This window comes from Stegastes partitus, unplaced genomic scaffold (genome assembly GCF_000690725.1).
Source record: "Stegastes partitus isolate 25-593 unplaced genomic scaffold, Stegastes_partitus-1.0.2 Scaffold33, whole genome shotgun sequence".
Lineage (NCBI taxonomy): Eukaryota > Metazoa > Chordata > Actinopteri > Pomacentridae > Stegastes > Stegastes partitus.
In genome coordinates, this window is record NW_007577764.1 from 108,649 (window position 1) to 127,024 (window position 18,376).

At 41.2% G+C, this 18,376-nt stretch overlaps 1 protein-coding gene and 1 long non-coding RNA gene across 3 annotated transcripts in view; one reads left to right on the forward strand and one right to left on the reverse strand.

Moving 5' to 3' along the window:
- The first annotated feature begins 16 nt into the window (after positions 1-16).
- Positions 17-8,040, forward strand: LOC103370924 (uncharacterized). Its single transcript, XR_520912.1, has 3 exons — positions 17-266; positions 1,266-1,409; positions 7,967-8,040. It is a non-coding gene; the product is annotated as an uncharacterized LOC103370924 (long non-coding RNA).
- tjp3 (tight junction protein 3) overlaps positions 1,613-18,376 on the reverse strand; it is a 28,747-nt gene continuing 11,983 nt past the window's right edge. The window contains exons 5-30 of one of the 2 annotated variants that reach the window (XM_008300110.1): positions 17,673-18,012; positions 17,455-17,558; positions 17,149-17,338; positions 16,372-16,447; positions 16,139-16,236; positions 15,825-15,915; positions 15,507-15,689; positions 15,268-15,371; positions 14,398-14,482; positions 13,657-13,733; positions 13,349-13,445; positions 11,346-11,431; positions 11,157-11,229; positions 10,065-10,138; positions 9,723-9,825; positions 9,483-9,639; positions 8,240-8,348; positions 7,926-8,145; positions 7,643-7,848; positions 7,462-7,557; positions 7,256-7,338; positions 6,197-6,407; positions 5,954-6,054; positions 4,364-4,942; positions 2,839-2,891; positions 1,613-2,749 (exon numbers count right to left, since the gene is read on the reverse strand). In XM_008300110.1, the coding sequence (XP_008298332.1) occupies positions 2,623-2,749; positions 2,839-2,891; positions 4,364-4,942; positions 5,954-6,054; positions 6,197-6,407; positions 7,256-7,338; positions 7,462-7,557; positions 7,643-7,848; positions 7,926-8,145; positions 8,240-8,348; positions 9,483-9,639; positions 9,723-9,825; positions 10,065-10,138; positions 11,157-11,229; positions 11,346-11,431; positions 13,349-13,445; positions 13,657-13,733; positions 14,398-14,482; positions 15,268-15,371; positions 15,507-15,689; positions 15,825-15,915; positions 16,139-16,236; positions 16,372-16,447; positions 17,149-17,338; positions 17,455-17,558; positions 17,673-18,012 (3,723 nt within the window). In that variant the 3' untranslated portion in view covers positions 1,613-2,622. Of the gene's footprint in view, positions 2,750-2,838; positions 2,892-4,363; positions 4,943-5,953; positions 6,055-6,196; positions 6,408-7,255; positions 7,339-7,461; positions 7,558-7,642; positions 7,849-7,925; positions 8,146-8,239; positions 8,349-9,482; positions 9,640-9,722; positions 9,826-10,064; positions 10,139-11,156; positions 11,230-11,345; positions 11,432-13,348; positions 13,449-13,656; positions 13,734-14,397; positions 14,483-15,267; positions 15,372-15,506; positions 15,690-15,824; positions 15,916-16,138; positions 16,237-16,371; positions 16,448-17,148; positions 17,339-17,454; positions 17,559-17,672; positions 18,013-18,376 lie in introns of both variants that reach the window. The other variant, XM_008300102.1, reaches the window with a different exon arrangement.

Consider the following 18,376-nt stretch of genomic DNA (forward strand, 5'->3'; position numbering starts at 1 on the left):
CAGCAGAAGATTTATTCGGTTTACGTTACAGACACGAAAACAAAACCCTTACAACAGTTCCTCTTAAATTCAAAACGGACCTGAAACGCGAAGGAACCGAGTCGGTGCGGTTCAAACTCGCAGTAATCAGTCCATCCTGACGCACGTGTGTTTCCAACATGTGACCCTCCTCAGTGAGCACCTGCTGCGAGCACAGAATTAAAACCCTCAGACGGATCAAACATGACGTTTTAAAATCATCTTTTATCAACTTCACTTCCCATCAAGTATGTTCTCTTCTTCATATTTTGTTGTGTGTCGAGATCTACTTTTTAACCATCACGTGTTTGGTCAAGTCGCTTGAAATCTGCGTTTAATTTGTTTGAAAAGTGATATAAATAAAGTTTGAGTGACAATTTATGCACTCAACAACTACTTTACACATTTTTTTATGTTCTGGAGGAAAAAATACAGAAATGGTTGATATCAGTGTTTTAGGCTGTACAATCTCCAGCCTACAAGTTGTTGTTTGATAAATACCATTGAATTTATAGAAATTTATTTACTTTGGGGGGGACAAACAAACAGAAAAAAACATCTCCATGAATTGACAAGGTTTGAAATCCACTTTATGAAATAAAATGACAAAGGTGTTGCTGATCTTGGTGAAATTCCAACATTTCAAGACAAAAAAATCTTATTTGAAGCCTGTTTGTTGCTCATTTGTGAACCCAAAACAAACCATCCATCCATTTTCTATACACCGCTTAATCCTCATTAGGGTCGCGGGGTGGCTGAAGTCTATCCCAGCTGACTCAGGGCGAAGGCAGGAGACACCCTGGACAGGTCGCCAGTCCATCACAGGGCTACACTTAGAGACAGACAACCAAGCACACTCACATTCACACCTACAGACAATTTAGAATCACCAATTAACCTCAACATGTTTTTGGACTGTGTGGGAGGAAGCCGGAGAACCCGGAGAGAACCCACGCTGCACGGGGAGAACATACAAACTCCACGCAGAAAGATTCTGGTGCCCACACCGGGATGCAAACCGGCAACCTTCTTGCTGCGAGGCAACAGTGCTACCAACTGCGCCACCCTGCAGCCCCAAAACAAACCAAAACCTTAGAATTAGTTGTAACTGAAATGACCTTTAATAAAGGGCAGCTAAAGCCACATTAATTTCAATAAATACTTTTTGATAACAGGAGTTTAGCAGGGTTATTGTACATAGTTCTGATTTTATTTGTATTAATTTGCTTCCACGTTTTCTCTGACAGAGTTGTGATTCTGTCTCAGTCCTGCCAACCGCTGAGCCCAATGATTCAGGATTACACTTCAAATTTAACTGAAATGTGTCTGAAATGGTGAGCGCCAAACTGAGCTGATGTTTCTACGTTCATCTCCTCTGCAGAACAACAAAGGTGGGTTTCACAATGAAAACTAATCTGATAGAAGGAGTGAATGTCTACCAGAACTGAAATGAGGATATAAAGATAATAAAAAGTTTACTGGAGCATCGGTTCCATAAATGTATTTAAGAATGTGTGAAGTGTGAGCGATACATTATTATTTAAAGTTTTTTAAAAATAGGTTTTGTACACGGAAAGGCCACAATATTGGATGAAAGCTTTGTACATGTTGGTTTTAATTGCATTTTTAGTTTTTTTAACACCAAATTAGATTTTTAGCTTTTACCATAAAGCAACTCCCCGTAGCAAAGAATACAATTTCCACATCACATTCATATTAATATTAGCACTGATTAAGGTTATTTGAACTCTGCAAGAAAAACAACAACAAAAAAACAGACATAGGAGACACTTTAAACAAACACATTGTAAAATCAGAAAAAAACATTTTAATGTAGAAAAAGTTAAAGAGACATCCAAATATTTCCATAAAAACAGACTCAAACATGATTTGTTAATAAAACTTGTAAGAATTTGTACACTGCTCAGCCACAACATTAAAACCAAATGTTCTGTAGATCCTCCTCGTGCAGCCAAACCTCTCGGACCTGCTGGGACACCAGATCCTTCCTCTGTGGATCGTGTTTGTTCCAGTGCACGATACAGATGCTCGGTCACATCTGGGGCAGGTCTTTGCCATGTTTCTCAGCCTTTCCTGGGCGCTTTTTGGGGTGTTGCGAGGTGAGCTGTCCTGCTGGTGGAGGCTGCTGCTGTCTGGGAGTGTGTGTTGCATCAACATGAGCGCCGGGACACAAGGTTTCCCAGCAGAACACTGAACTGTAAAAAAATTAAAAATGTCGTACAGCTCACCTGTCAGTGAGTTTAACATTGTGGCTGATTGGTGTATAATACAGCAGCAATAACAAAGGGCAAAGTGATCTGCTTCACGTGAGTATTTTAAATTAAAAATCTGAAAAGAAATCAGGCACTTTGATGTGAACATTCATTCGTGAACCTTTTTTTCGTGATGTTAAAACTTGAAGTTGTCGCTAAAGGAGGTCTTGAATAGCCTCCTCTATCTCACACCTGAACAAGGCCCTCTGTGCATACATTTGTTTTAAAAAAACATACAAAACAATCCAAGAATTGAGAGTTTGTTGTGGGAGTGAAATTGCTTCCAGGTCCTTGTTGGATCAGAAGGCAGCAGCTTCACTCCTCTGTGCGTCTACAGTTCGGTCGCAGGACCCCATTCGATGTCCTCCGTCTCATCGTCGTCGTCGTCGTCCTCAGAGCTGTCGCTGCCTCGGATCTGTGTGCGTCTGAACTGGACTGCTTGGTGGTGATGCGCTAAGCTGTTGGAGAAAAGCAGATTTAAAATTAGACTGCTTGTGGCTTCACTTCATGAATCCCAGAAACCGGCAGACAGTAGAAGAAGACTTACACGATGAACTGAGGGGCTTTCTTTGGCTCAGCTTGTGGTTCTGCTGAACGAGCCTGGAACAGAGAAACGCATTTTAAACAAGGAGTTCTCAGAATTCTTCACACTGAAACTCATATTACTGCAAAACACACAAATGAAGCATCATAGAGGTTCTGTGATGACTTAAAGACTATATATGTGATGTAATGTTGGATTCATTTTAACCTTTTTCAAATCAATTATGATAAGTTCCAGTCACTATTCAGAAGGAAAAGTTAAGCTACAGACTGCCAAACTTAGCTTACTGCTGTGCTTTAATGCTACACTAGTAGTTTCCTTCAGCTGGAAAAATATCAGACTGAAAACATAAGAAGATGTGCAACAATAAACTAAATGAGAGGTCATGTGAATTCAGTAGCTTTTAAAAAATGGTTTCATTACAGTTAGTTTTTCTCTGTATGTATCACATGTGGTTGACTGTAATTCAAAATATCACGTAGGTTCCACCGTTCAACAACTGAAACTTTTAAAGATTTCACCCAAACAGAGCCGACCGTGGCTGTTCAGGTGTTAAAAGTTTCAAATGAAGAGAACAAGCGATAGAATTTAATCTTCTCGGCTACTTTGATAGACTGATTCTCCTCAACAGGAAGCAGATGAAGCCACCAACTCACTGAACCTTGCTGAAGGATGTGATGCAACAACTTCAGTGAGAGAAAAAAACAAAACAAAACCCTGAGAGGGACTGTAACGTACTGCTTCTGGAGATCTTTTATAGATTGTTTCACTGAAGCAAACTCAATATGAGTTAATAAAGACTAATCAGTGAAGGACATCCAGAGACGTTGTTTCTTTTCATGCCTCTTCTTATTTTATTCAAATTATATCAAATTTGTTGCCAATTTTGTCAAATAAAAGACTGAAGCACAACTTATTTAACCCTCTGAACTCCAAAATTTGCTATCGGGTTTGAAAAGCACGTCGTCTCTAAAAAATATCCCCCAAATGACACAATTTATCAGAACTAGAAACCGTAAAAACACATCATCTGTGACTAAATCGTGATAATTTAAAGTCACTTAATTGTGTCTCATTTGAAAATTTTACAAAAATGAAATGTTTGCATCAACCAGATTCTGTAAAATTCCCCACATCCGTGAAGCTGTTAGTGACTCAGCTGCAGCAACAGTCACATGACATAAATTCAGGGACTTTTTGGCTAAAGTGAAATTAAAATGTGAAATATCTAAGGCATGTAGAGGCACCATCTATTTTTTTTTTTCCATACAGTACTGGTAACATTTGTGCACACTTGGAAACATGTTGTACATATTGATTCCAGGATTTATGAGATCAAAACTGTGTCACACTGCACAAGAGACGTGTTTGTGTTCTAGTCATAGTTGTGTTGTTTCCATAGAGGTGCAGGACTTTATATTTAAATAAAAAATGAGCTCACAGTGAGTTAAAATAAACTGACAGAATCATAAAATGCCCAGAACCTGCTTGGAGATTCACACATTAGTCATTTAATGAGAGAACAAACCTGCTGTAGTTTGTCCTCGATGGTGGACAGGCTGGCAGGCTCTGAGCTCTCCGGCTGCACGTCAGCGTACGAAGGTTCGACCAGGGAGTATCGAGTGGACGGGTCAGGAGCTACAAAGTCTGGCGGCCCGTCTGACGGAGTGGTGGGAGCGACTACGTCCAGAGCGCTGAAATCTGAGTCTGTGAAACTTCGGTGAGAGGGGTCTTCCTCCTCTGCGGGGCTGCGAGGCGGGCTGTACTGGTCCCGGCGGAGTGACCGGGGCTCAGGGACGTGCATCAGCGGCGGGATTTCCCTGAGCGAGTGCGTGTCCGATCGAATCTCGGCCTCCATCGTGGGGCTCTCGCGCTCGTAGGCCGGTTCGGACGATCGGGCCAAAGCAGCTCCGGCCGCCCTGGAGCTTCGTGGGAGCCTGGCTGCGTCCTGGCCGGGGTAAGCCTCTTCCAGGTCCTCGTTGTCGGTGTAGACCTCTCCGTCCGTGAAGGCCTCGCCGTCGGTGTCCTCCAAGTCACTCGCAGCGCTGAGGTAGTCGGACTGGGTTTGGTCCAGAGCATCTAAGTCCTGTTCTCCACCGCTCTCCAGCTGCACAGAAAGAGAAATCACATAGATTTAGTGAGTAGCTGGAGGGATGTTCAACAAACTTTAAGATAGACACAATGTTTTGGCAAAAAAAAAAGTACACTTATTATCTGGAGTTAATGCTTTATCAAAATTTGTATCAATTTTTCCAAATGAAAGATTGAAACACATCTTATTTAATCCTCTGAACTCTGCTGGCAAAGTTGAAACGCAAGTTGTCTTAAAAAAAAAAAAAAAATCAAAAAAATGACACTATTTATCAGAGCTCAAAAATGTAAAAACAGAAGGAATTGTCTGATTGTCAGTTCTCCAACGGTCCTTAAACTCCTCATTTGTGACAAAATCAATGCTTAAAACTGAGATACTTTATTCCACATGTCTCATTTTAAAAAAATGCCAAAAATAAAGTGTTCGCATTAAACAGATTCTAAAAATTCTGCACTTCCCAGCACAACCACAAAGCTATTAATGCCTCGGGTGCAGGTTTGAAAGGCATGTTGTCTTTAAATTAATTAATTAATTAAATCACCTAAATTATACTATTAATCAGAGCAAGTAAAAAATAAAAATAAAAATGGATTCAAGCAGGTTGAAGCTTTCTGAGACTGTTTATGCTGCACATTGATGAATGTGAGCCACAGTTCAGACATGCACACTGTTGTTCCACTGACATAACCTCAGCCCCTAATAGCCACACCTCGTGCTTTTTACAGCAGAGTTTAACCTCTCGTGTCAGTGGTTTTACAAATTCTTGCTGTCCTAGTTGTGTGACAGTCGTACCGCTGATGGTATCCGATGTGGTAATAAAGCTCCATCACATGTTTTGAATCTATCACACAGTCAATATTGAGCTGAAGCTTGAGTTAAAATTGCAAAAAGTAAAATCGTATTTACATATGTTCTATAAATCTCTCAGCCCTCACTGTAGCCACACACTTAACATATTACAAAGTCTATGTGAAAAGGGGTTAAATGCAAATGTTGAGGTGTGTGAAGAGGAGCTGTGTGTCGTACCGTGACTTCAGACACCCAGACAGGTTTGGACTGCTGGTGGCGGATCTTGTCCTTTAGAGTGTCGTACCAGACGTTGGAGCTGGGCTGCAGGTCGACGCGTGCTGGAGGGAAGGTTGGAAAAAAGAGCGAATGACTGAATCTGTACAGCTAAATCTGTCATGGCTAAATGAAGAAAGAAGTTTTTTCTTAACCTCTGTCCTGTTAAATTTCTCATGCATTTTCCAAGTCCAACGGGATGATTACCTGCAAACAGGTGGCTGCAGTGCTTCCTCATCTTCAGGGCCTGTGTGTAAAGGCGTCTGGAGCTCTTGTTGGAGTTGGGGCTGTACCGCTGCCTCATGGCTTTGACGTCCTTGCGGCTGTGAGGGTCTAAGAACAGCACCATGGGGTGGTATTGGATGTAGTTCAGCCGCTCCACTGCAGTGGGAGTGATGTCCAGCAGAGGGTGCTTGTCCTGGGAGGAGGGGAAATGAAAACACAGTCAGAGGAGGGAACAACCAGAACACAGAAACTACACAGATTCTTATGTTGTAAACACACATCTAAACCCCCAAACCCACCAGCAGGTTTGAAAATCATGTTATTATTTTAAACTATTAAAAAACTAAACCACCTATTAGAGCAAGGAACAGTCAGTTTCTACTCATTGACTAACTACTCCTCTGTGTCATATGAATATTATCCACATCTGAGCTTAAAATCCTGATATTTCATCAAGTGTTCTGCGTGTCATTTAAAAATGAGCCACCAATACACCATTTGCACAAACATGATCCTGTAAAAAACCCAAAATTTTGCAATTCCTGTTGCAACTGCAAAGTCATGAGTGACTCAACTGCAACAGTTTTGTGACAAAAAGTCAGGAATTTACTTTTTTCTGAACTGGGCTGAACTGCAGGCTGTGCTTATACAGGGCAGATAGGAAACAAATTAATAAAGTATATAGTGAAACATATATAGCATGTAGAGCCACTGCTGTTTTGTTCCAGTGTTGGTAACACCTGTGGACACTTGGAAAAATGTCACTCATGTGACTCCAGGTTTTTCATCTTTGGTAAAATAAATAAAGAAATGTAACTTGCACTTTTTTATGATTTATAACATTACAGCTCTGTCATACTACACAGCAGACATCTGTGAGTTCTCTCTACTTCTAGCTATGGTTGTGCTGTTTCCATGGACGTGCAGGACTTTATGTTGCAGTGAAAAACCAGTGAGTAAAAATATGACTGGAGCAACAACAAAAAAAGCCCAGAAACTAGTTGGTGTAAACTAAATACATCTAGACTTTTGACTGCTCACCTTCTCTGCTATTTTCCTCACAGTGTCCAGTTTAATAACAGTGGAGGCGCTGTCTCCTCCTCCTCCACTACGAGGAACCATCTCTGTAACAGGAAGAAAAAAATGTTTAATATCAAGATAAGATCAGAAACACGAGTGACAAACACAGGGAAGTATGTTGTATTTTCAAGTAACTGATAAAAAAATGGGAAAAAAAGGAAACCAACCTGCCACCTCGTATTTATCAGGCATCTCTCTGGCCAACTTCTCCATGGCGATGTCATTAAGAGGACCCAGGATGACAATGGGTCGTTTGAAATTAGCTGGAGAAACACACAAATCAGCCGAGTTAAAACCTGTTCAATTAGCTGTGGATTTTCTTCATGACAGGATAAAAAACTCGAGTACCTTCTCTAAGCAGGACTCTCTCGTAAGCCGGGAATTTGCCCTGAATGGTGAGCTGCAGCAGATCGTCACGGGACCGTCGCACGTTCTTCTCGCTCTTCTTATTCCCTCTGAGCCCTCGTAGTTTCCAGAACTCGGCTCTCGGTCCCGACACCTGCTTCTCTGCAGTCCCCCGCTGAGACCGCTCCATGATCGCCATCTTCTCGGCCCTGCAGGATAAAGAAAAACTGAATCCTGGTTCTCTCGGTTTAAATCTAAATCTCCTCTCTGTGTCCTCCTCCCTCACCTGTCCTGGTTGGGGATTGTGCCTTTGTCCATCTCGTGCAGGTCGTTGCCCATGCGGATGGCCAGCCATTTGCCGATCTTCCCGCGGTGCATCGTGTCCACCACCCTGAACACTTCTCCTCTGGTGAAGCCCAGACCGATGGGGCCGTCGGGCTCGTGATCAAAGTGGGTTCGGATGTAGAAGTTGTCTCCCAGGTTGGACTTGATGATTTTCTTATAAACTGAAGAAAGCCAAGGTTAGGATTAATGCGTTCTCTCACTAGTTGGGACTCAAAGAAGGAAGTTATTCTACGATCAGCTTTGCTCTACACTTACGGTCCATCTTGTTCTGTGTGCAGATTTCTACCGGTTCTCCTGTCTTGACGTTGAGGAGAAAGTTGGCGGCTTCTTCTCGCGTGAAATGGCCGAAATCAGTTCTATTTACCTGAACAAAATGAGAAAAAACAGAGACATTATAGCTTGAGGTGTGAGAAGAACTATGTTAAGACACCCATGTTACCCAGAGTCAAGACAAATTACTTGTAAATTTATAAAAGCTGTAAAAACTAATTTCCTTTGGGATTACAAATTCAGATTACATTCTGATCTGGTGAAATTCCCATCATAGAAAACACAATAAATCAGTTCATTTAAGTGTGACTGTTGAATAATTACACTGAATGATGGAAAGTTTGATGTAAAACTCCTGCATTTAATAAGCAATGTACGACAAAGCAAGACTAAGGGGTCATTGAGGTATAAAATTATGATTTTTAAGTGTCACAACAGTGGCTCTCTTTTAACCTGCTAGATCGCCATGGTAACTGATGCTGAACACCTAACCAACCCCAAAGGAGGTTGAGTTTAAAATTTAAATCAGCTGCAGGAAGCATCTCCCTTTCACCAGGTCTCTTCCTGATCATGTTCCTTAAGAGCGATATAGATGTATATATGTTTAGATATGTGCAAACCAGTTGAGCCAAACACTACTAATGGCATTAAATGAAACCGTGTGGTGACAACAGCTTGTTTTGCTTGAGTATCATGGTTGAACGTCTGAAGTTTTAAAAGCTGTCATGTAAAAAAGCAGCTGCATTGAAAGTCACTAAGTAGGACAACAAAGGTTTTAACTTATACCATTCACAAATACCTACAAGCATTTATTATCTTGCTTTATTTGCAATAACATCCCTGCTTGCCCTAAAACTGTTTACAATATTCTTTATGGATTTCCCTGAAAACAAACTGTTCTTCTATACTGAAGCAGGCAGCACACAATCGGTCCAATTTGTTCAGAAAATTTGTCAAACGTTGCATCAAGCATCCCTTTTAAGGGAGCATGTACAGAGGTTGATGAAGGAAACCTGGTTAACAAGAGAAACTAATGACCTACTGTTATCCATGACGGTGGTTTTAGGTTTTGTTAAGCCAGCAAACATGAAGAAAGTCCGGCTAAGTCAAACCTCCTTTGCCCTGATTTTCAGAAGCTAAAATCAATAATCACAGCATGTCCTCATAACTGATAATCTAAGAGGTGATAATGAATAAAATAAAAGGCGCAAAATCAAAGTTTGGTCACCTGCATGATCTGGTCTCCCTCCTTCATCCCCTGGTCGTACGCCGGACTGTTCGGCTGAACTCCGCCTACAAAGATCCCGACATCGTTTCCTCCCACGAGCCTCAGACCGACGCTGCGCTCCTTCACAAACGACACAGTGTGAACATCCGAGCTGTACCTGAGAAGAGAGCGAAGAAATCAGATCACTGCCGCAAATGAATTTACAGCAACGTATTTAAAGCCAGACGGACCGACACTCACCCCGGATTAGAGGATGGATAGGAGTCTGGAGGTAGAGAGTAGATGGGCTCCTCTGTAGGCTTGGATGGAAGAGATGCGGGAATGCTGAGACTCCCAGCTGAAGCTATGGATGAATAAAAGGTCCAAAATAATCAGAAAAGCACAAAATAAACAACCTGCTCTTAAAGCGCACTAGAACTGCTTGTTTATTCTGTAATGATCAGCTTCAGTGTGAAAATAACCAGCAAATGTTTGACGCTTTACTTGATGAATTACTAAAACAGTAAAGAAAACTGGAATAACTCAAACAACTCAATCATTATCAAAGTCAAAGACAATTTGATTATTCGTGCTGATGCTTACTGTAAACTGGTGGGTTGCTCTTTACTGAAATCCCAGACCTGAGGGTGCCGGTTCCATTAGGAGCACGAGGAACACTGCAAAGTGGAATCAACATATTCATTGATATTAGTCTCATATTGGGCTGCAAGTAATTATCACTTCATTGTTCTTCTTCATGGTTTTTGTTAATTGATTAGTTGTGTCAAAAAAAAAAGTTCATCTGTGTTTTCCAAAACCCAAGATAACGTCTTTAAAAGTCTTATTTTGTTCACAATGTAATATACAATACATTATATATACACACATATTGTACTCCTATCTGCCTGTAAACACTGTCTGCAGTTCATCCCACTTCAGCTAAAATGTCCCTGAATGTTGGTCACAGTTGAGTCACAAATGGTTTCATGGTTGTGCCAAGGAGTGCAGCATTCTTTGTTTTTTTTTAAAGAATATGAGTAGAGCAAATAGTTTTGATATGGGCAGTTTTTTTAAACAACACATGTAGAATAAAGTGATTTTAGGAAATGTCACAATTTAAAGCTCAGATCTGGTGAAGTTCAAGGACCATCAGGGAGTTAGAAAGCAGAGAATTGTTCCTGTTTTTACAGTTTCTGGCTCTGATAAATTACATAATTTGTAGATATTTTTTTTTAAAAATGACATGCCTTTCTGCCAATTTTGGGGTTTATAGAGTTAATAACTGAAAATTAATCAATTAATCATTGCACCTTTGGACTTTCAGAACACTTACAGCAGTAAAGTACTAAAGGAACTGATGCTAGATGTTTATGTACAGTTGAAACAATTTTTTTTTTCTCACTGCCTGATATTAAAGCAGACTAAACTTGTCCTGTTTTAGGTCAGTTAGGGTTACCAAAAACTAAGAAGAAAGTAATAAAAAAATCTTTAAAAAACAAAATCTCTCTCTCATTATTCTGGCATTTAGCAAATAGAAATATTGATGTAAATACTGATGTAAAACAGGAAAAGTTTAGTCTGATTTAATGTCAGACAGTAAGAAAAAAAGATTATGTGTGTTTTTATAGTGTATGTAAAGATCTGGTTTCATCTGTATAGGTGATTAATGAGGTGAATGATATCACTCCACTGTACCTGCGGCGGTTGTCTTCCCGCTCTGAGCTCCCAGACCTCCTGAGATGTGAAAGATGATCCGACTCTGAAGAATCTGAACAAAATATATAGAGAATGACAGATTGTTTTCAGGACCTGCTCCAATACTTGATGCTGTAATCTAAAATACCGACAAAAATAGCAAGAAAGGGTGTGAAACAGTACACTGACCATCAGGAGGTGGTCTGACGGGGGACGGAGCACGACGAGGAGGTTCCTGCTTTACATGGACTGAGGGGGATTTCTCAGGAAGGACTCTAAGAAAAGCAGATGAAAAAAATCAAACAAAACACGTCATAGTTTACCAGCAATCTCCTTTGTCATCCGTTACATGTGTTATCATGACACCCAGCGAATTCACCGTAAATACAAGACAGTCACGTCAAAACTCTCATGTTGGTTTTGCACGTCAGCAGCTGAAGCTTTATGTGATTCAATCTTTACAGGAAGTTGTGTCATGTGCACGACTGTGTGCAGAGCGTCTTACAGCGAGACAAACACTTGTGTGTCTTGTGTGCTTGAGATAAGCAGATGAACCAGTCGGACATCCTCACCGCAGCTTAGCAGAAACTCAAAGGTGCATTTCGAAAGTAACAGTAAATCTTGTTTGGCTGAAAATGTGCTTGTTTGTTGAACTGCTTATAAAATCTTTACATATTTGCAGCTTTTACTTCTACTTTCTCTTGTGCAACATGTTCATTTTCATTGTATTAAATGTTACTCTAAACCTGTTTATGATGTATTTTTAATGTTAATGTGCTCAAAGCTGTTGGTCTGAGTGCCTTAAATTAACTCCCAGAGAAACTGACGAAGCTGAACTTTTTTTTTTTTGAAGTCTACATCTTGACTTTATACAGTGACATATTTAAAGAGCCCATATTTTACACATTTTTTAATTCATTTTTGTTGTCTACTAGTTCATGTTTACTTACTTTAATGTCCAAAAAACACATTATTTTCCTCATACTGTACATTACTGCAGCACCTCTTTACATCATCGTCTCTATTTTAGCTTCTGTCTCTTTAAAGGATCCTACCGAAAAGCTCAGTCTGCTCTGATTGGTCAGTGGTCTGATGAAAGCGAGGTGATGTTGGTTATGTACTGTAACCTCACATCTATAAGTAAAGGGATGTAGCTTGAGCAGAGGCAGCTTTAGTGCGGCAGTAATGGTGGACTGTGATGAAACTGGTCATTCTTTAAGTGTCTGCCAACCTAGCTGCTAAGCAGGTGTTACGAAAATATGTGATGTAGATAAGTTCAGTTCAATTCAGTTTTATTTATTTAGCGCCAATTAGCATCATCAACATCATGTCAGGGCACAAGACGCTACAGTAATATACTACTGAGGATAAAACTCTGTTGACAGGAAGAAACGTGGCAGAACCAGGCTCAGGGAAGGCTTCAAATGAGGAGTTTTAAGCAGGTAAGAAGCAGCAAAATATTATACTATATAGAACAACCCCCTTTGGCAACAGTGGGAAGGCAAAAATCTAGCTTCTAGAAACATCTGGCAGAACCAGGCTGAGGGAGGGCAGTCATCTGCCTTGACCGACCTGGGTGAGGGTAAAGAAAGAAAGGCCTAGACATCAAAGGCGGAGTTTCAGGAAAGTAAGGAGGAGTGTTTTCTGATCTAACATCACTGTAGTAAAGCAAAGACACCATAAATCTTTTTGCAACCAACAAATCCTTCAAAAGTATTCTGGTCGGCCCTTGTCCTATCTTTGCTCCCTTTGTTGTGGGTTTAGGGATTTGTACATTTGTGGACTTTTTACATGCACAAAAAAAAAGCAGCTGTATAACATATTGAAGGAAAGGGAAGCCTCTCAAAAACAATAAATTGGGTTCTTTAAGACCAGTTAGGGCTATTGACAAGATTTAAGAGGCTGTAAGGTTCTTCTATGAACTGCCTATATTCAGATTGTACATGTGTTCAGGTTACTGTCATCAGTAGACTGCCGGTCAACAGTTATATTTAGGAAGCACTCTGTAAAGATTAGGGCTTGTTTTCAGGTTAGTCTTGCAGGTTGTGTGTATGAGGAGCACTGAATTGTGAAACTTGTCAATATATGAAACATTCTGTTTCTGAGCACTTGGGCGTGAAAAAAAGTTGTCTTTCGAGAGAAATCTTGTTGACGCCAGGTCATTATGACATCAAGCTGTCAGATGGTCTCACCTGTATCTGTTGTTGGCTGGGATGGAGTTTCCGCTGTCTGTTGACTGCTTTCGAGGGACAGATGCATAACTGGCCTCTGAGTCAGAGTCTGACTGAGCTGCTGAGGTCAATCAATGAAAAGTGTTGTTATGAAAAGTTCTACAAAAACATTTCATACTTAAGCACATAGTTTTGGATGTAACCAGCCAGGATTTAGATTGTAGCTTCAAAAATGTGATTACTCTTCTTACTTAGACAACATCGAGTCTACAATATGCTTTAGATTTACCCTGTAAAATACGATTTAAGTTAACGTGATGTGCACAGACCTCTCGGTGGCGGATTGCTGGTTTCGCTCCATCGCGGCGGCTCTACCGGCGACTGCAGGGAAACAGCTGGCAGGACTCTGCAAGAGAAGAGAGGGAGGCGGGAGTGAGGGAGGAGGAAGACAACAAGTCTCAGTTACGTTTGGCGAGGGGGGACCAGTGGCTAATATGATGATTATTGATGAGAGGATGAGACTGAAATGTTGAATATTCACCTTCTGATCTGTGAGGGAAGCGCTCTCTTTGACGGCTTTGTGACCGATCAAAACTAATCATTTTTAATGAGTGTAGCTACTTGATTCTTGATACTGTGGATTTCAAACATGTTTTATAACACATGCAGATTGTCAAGATCTGATGGATAAATTGGGAGCTGATCTACAGTGTCTAATGGTAGTTGCTTCAGTGAAGTGTCCTCTGTGTAATCAACACTTAGCCACATACAGGAGAGGAACATGTTCAGTGAAAGTTACTTTTATTTCATTAATTAACAAAATGCAACACAATTGGTACACAGTCAAAAACACAAATCAAGCACAAAAAAAAAGGCTATAAAATGAGAGTTTAAGCACAAAATGAGTAAATCAATAAAAATCAAAAACAGAACGGGGTCATTTAAGCTTAAAATGCAAATAAAAACATATGATTATTTAAAGATGGGAGAGACGTGCAGTCTGCTCAGTTTCCGGTCCGTGAGATCTTGAGAGTTCGGGTAGGGGGTGAGGTTTGGACCTTCATCTGTACCTGTATCTGCTGAGAGAGTCCTGATTGTACGAGGTGCTGTGCCTCTGAGGAGGCCCCGACATGCTGTCCGACTCGGAATCAGAATCTGAGAAGAAACAAAAAGTTAAAAAAAATCTTAAATATTTGGTAAATCAAAACCTGCAGTAACTACACTTGTTAATGAGCTGTGGCATCAGACATTTTTTTTCTGGTTTTGTTGCCTTCTTTTAAATCTTTTTTTGTTTTGTTTTTGAAAGTCCTTTCAACTAAATGTGTTTTTATCTTTCAGATGAACTGACCCTTTATTGGTTTGCAGAAATAATTACTGCTAATAAACTACAGTCTGATAATTCCCAGATTCTCTCAGCCACAGTAAAACTGCTGGATGTATTATTATTATTATTACCACCATCATCATCATCGTCAACAACAACAACAACATCAACAAAACAACAACTTTATTTATACAGCACTTAAAAAAAAGTTTAAAAAGTGCTTTACAGACAGGCTAAAAGTAAAAATAATAATAGTAGCAATAATGATAGTAATAATAAAAAAAATAAATAAATACATTTAAAATAATAACAATAATAATGTTAATGATGGTGATGATAATAATAATAATAATAATAACAATAAATAATAATAATAACAATAACAATAATAATAGTAAGCTGTACAAAATAAAACAAATTGTAAAACAGCATTCATCGGCCAGAACGTGTTTTTCAGAAACACTCCGATGGCTTTAGCTTCATGTGTCTGTTGACACCTGCGCATCAGCAAACATTCCAAATATTAAGTAAATACTGACAAGAAGGAGATGACGAGAAACGTCCGGGACATTCAAGAAAGTTGCATGTGGTTAAGTGTGTGAGAGTGTGTGCTGACCTGGAGGTGGGACTCTGACAGGTGAGTTGACCCTCCTCGGTGGCTCTTGGCGAACCGGGATTGGGGAGGATCTCAAGCCTGCGACAGGAAGATCAGGAAGAACTCTGCAGCAAAAAAAGGAAAAGACAATTGGGCATAGAAGCTGAATTGACAAGAAAAGATTCAGTTTGCTATTATTTCCAGCTGTGTGATGGCGCTTTGTATCATAAAGTTGATAAAAAAAAAACTCATGTTCCTACTTGTATCGGCTGTCCGGTCGGGGGCTCTCCCTGCGTCGAGGTGGGGAGGCACTACGGTCCGAGTCTGACTCCGACACCGGCCTTCGGGGCCGTGAGGCCGAGGATGAGGGCCGAGATGTGGTCCACTTGGGGACCACAGGAGAAGATCGAGGGTTGGGGAGGGTGGACATCCCGGACAGAGGTCTGAAGGAGGAAAACAACTAAAATGACTACTACTGATTTGTAGGGTTTCTATATTCTAGAGTTAGAGTAGAGTTTTATTGTCATCTGTACATGTAAGATGCATCGTTTCGACAAGAACTATGAAATTCAACTGACTTGTATTTGCTGGACGGGTCCCTCGTGTCCGAAGTGTCTTTCCTGACACGAGGAGGAGAAACACTGTGGTCGGACTCTGATTCAGATGGAGCTGAGGAAACAAAATTCGGCAGTTAGAAATAAGACAACAGTGCTTTTATTATTCCATCTTCAACATCTTTTGGATTTCAGTGTCAGCGCCGCCTCCAGCAGCTACATCAAACTGCAAGTCACAGCTCAAGTTAGAAAGCGTTTGGGTATTTTCTTTTTCTATTATTTCTAGTATATGATGCACGTGTGATGTGGTAAATAAAGTGATTCTTTGCAGCACTGACCTCTTCGAGGAGCGTAAGTTCTCGCTGGAGGCCGAGTCAAGGTGGAGCGAACAGGTGACGAATCCCTGGACTTGGGTGGCGGAGGTTCAGCTCTCGTCCTGGGTGAGAATGTTTTAAGCAAAAGGAAGCCATTACAAAATCAAATTCTAGTGTAGAAGTTACTACTTTCTTCTCTATCTCTAAATAGAAAAGATATTATATTCATTAGGTGGTGGAGTGTGTTGGGTTTGTACCTGCGTGTCCGTTTCTCTCTGGTGGGGTGACGCGATGCTCTGTGAGTCGGGACATCATCATCAATGTCTGAAATGTCTGACAAAAAAAAGGAAAAAAAAATATGATGAGAAAGACCAGAAGTTTTGCAGATTGACTTGCATTAAATCCTTCATCAGGGATGTCTATTCGTCTTTGTTTTCTATTCTTCATGTCTTTAGTTTTCCCACCTTTTAGTTCCTTTCCAACCTGCAGTCCTTTCTATTAATCTGATATCTTAATCCATCCATCCATTATCTATACACCACTTAATCCTCACGAGGGTCGTGGGGGGGCTGGAGTCTATCCCAGCTGACTCAGGGTGAAGGAAGGAGACACCCTGGACAGGTCACCAGTCTATCACAGGGCTACACTTAGAGACAGACAACCAAGCACACTCACATTCACACCTACGGACAATTTAGAATCACCAATTAACCTCAACATGTTTTTGGACTGTGTGGGAGGAAGCTGGAGAACCCGGAGAGAAGAGCAGCAAAACAAGGAGAACATGCAAACTCCACGCAGAAGATCCCGAGTGTCCCCACCGGGAAACAAAGTGGCGACCTTCTAGCTGCGAGGCAACAGTGCTAACCACTGCTCCACCTTGCAGCCCTAGATAGCTTAACATTAACGTGAATTCTTTTGGCTGCAATAATTATGTAATGACAGAATGCCGTCACTTCAACAACGTCTTGCTGCCAGTGATGTTACGTATCCCACGTTTTCAAAGGGTTTAATTCTCCATCTGGACCTCCTACCCTCCAGCTCCGAGCTGCTGTCTCTGCGGCGGTCGTCCTCGCTGTTGGGGGCGCTGTCCTCCACCTCGGGGATGCTGACCAGGAACCTGCGGTCGTCCCTGAGCACCGTCATGGTCAGTTTGCCCCGGCTCTTCTCCACCAGGTGCTTCGTCTCCAGCAGGGACAGATTCTCCGTTGTCATGCCGTTGATCTGCTCACAGGAAACAAATCGATTAACACACCACAAGGATTAAATTCCTTCACATATGACTGACGGATTCTAGAAGCTTCTAGGCTTTTTGTAACAACAAAGGTAAAAATGTTCACCTTGAGGATGAGGTCTCCTTCCTGTAGTGTGCCTTCTTTTGCCGCCAGACCTGTTTCTGTCATGTGCTTGATAAAGATCTGACTGCCCAGCTTCAGCCCATATTCTACAGGAAAAAGAGAGGCAGCAATAATCAGGAAATCACATTTAAGAAAAGATGAGAGGTTCTTTTCAAGGTAGAAACTTAAAAACCGAGCTTAGTTTTCTCTTGAAGTCTTACCATCTGTGATTCTCTTTTTAACCAAAGTGGTTTTGATGGGTTTGTCAGGGAAGTCGTTGCGTGGCAGCCTCTTGTACCCCGACGACATCAACGGCAGCGTGTTTGTGTGCCCGTTGCGGTTTGGCGAGGAGCTGCGAGCGCGGTAGCGGTTGTCTCGGGTGTCGCTGCCGTCGGAGTAGCGTCGCGATCGTCCGGAATAGTCCGCATCCAGCAGGTTGGAGTGGGAAGCAGCTCGCGTTCGTCTGGGAGGGTCCGGATCCAGCAGGTTGGAGTGGGAGGCCGCTCGGGTCGGTCTGGTGGTCGCCGCTGGGATCTGGATCTTACGAGGGCGTTTCACCGTCTGAAGAAGACCAGAGATTTAGAGGATGCAAGATAGATGGGAGTAATTTAGGCGTTTTAACCGGACTCACATTACAGGAGTTCTAAAATCTGAACTGATTTTGAAATCTGGATGCATAAAGAGGAACTTAACCGATATTGTTCTCTGTAATCTCAGGCATGCAAACACTACAATATCAGAAAATAATGGTGCATTACATAGTAGAGGATGTTTAAAGATTCATATTATATATTATTATTATTATAAGATTATTTAAGATTATTATGCCAGAGAGAGTAAACATGGAGCAATGCACCACCTCATGGGGAAACAGATGTAAAGAAACCGGAGACAAACGCAACAACTTGCGTTTATAATAATTTGG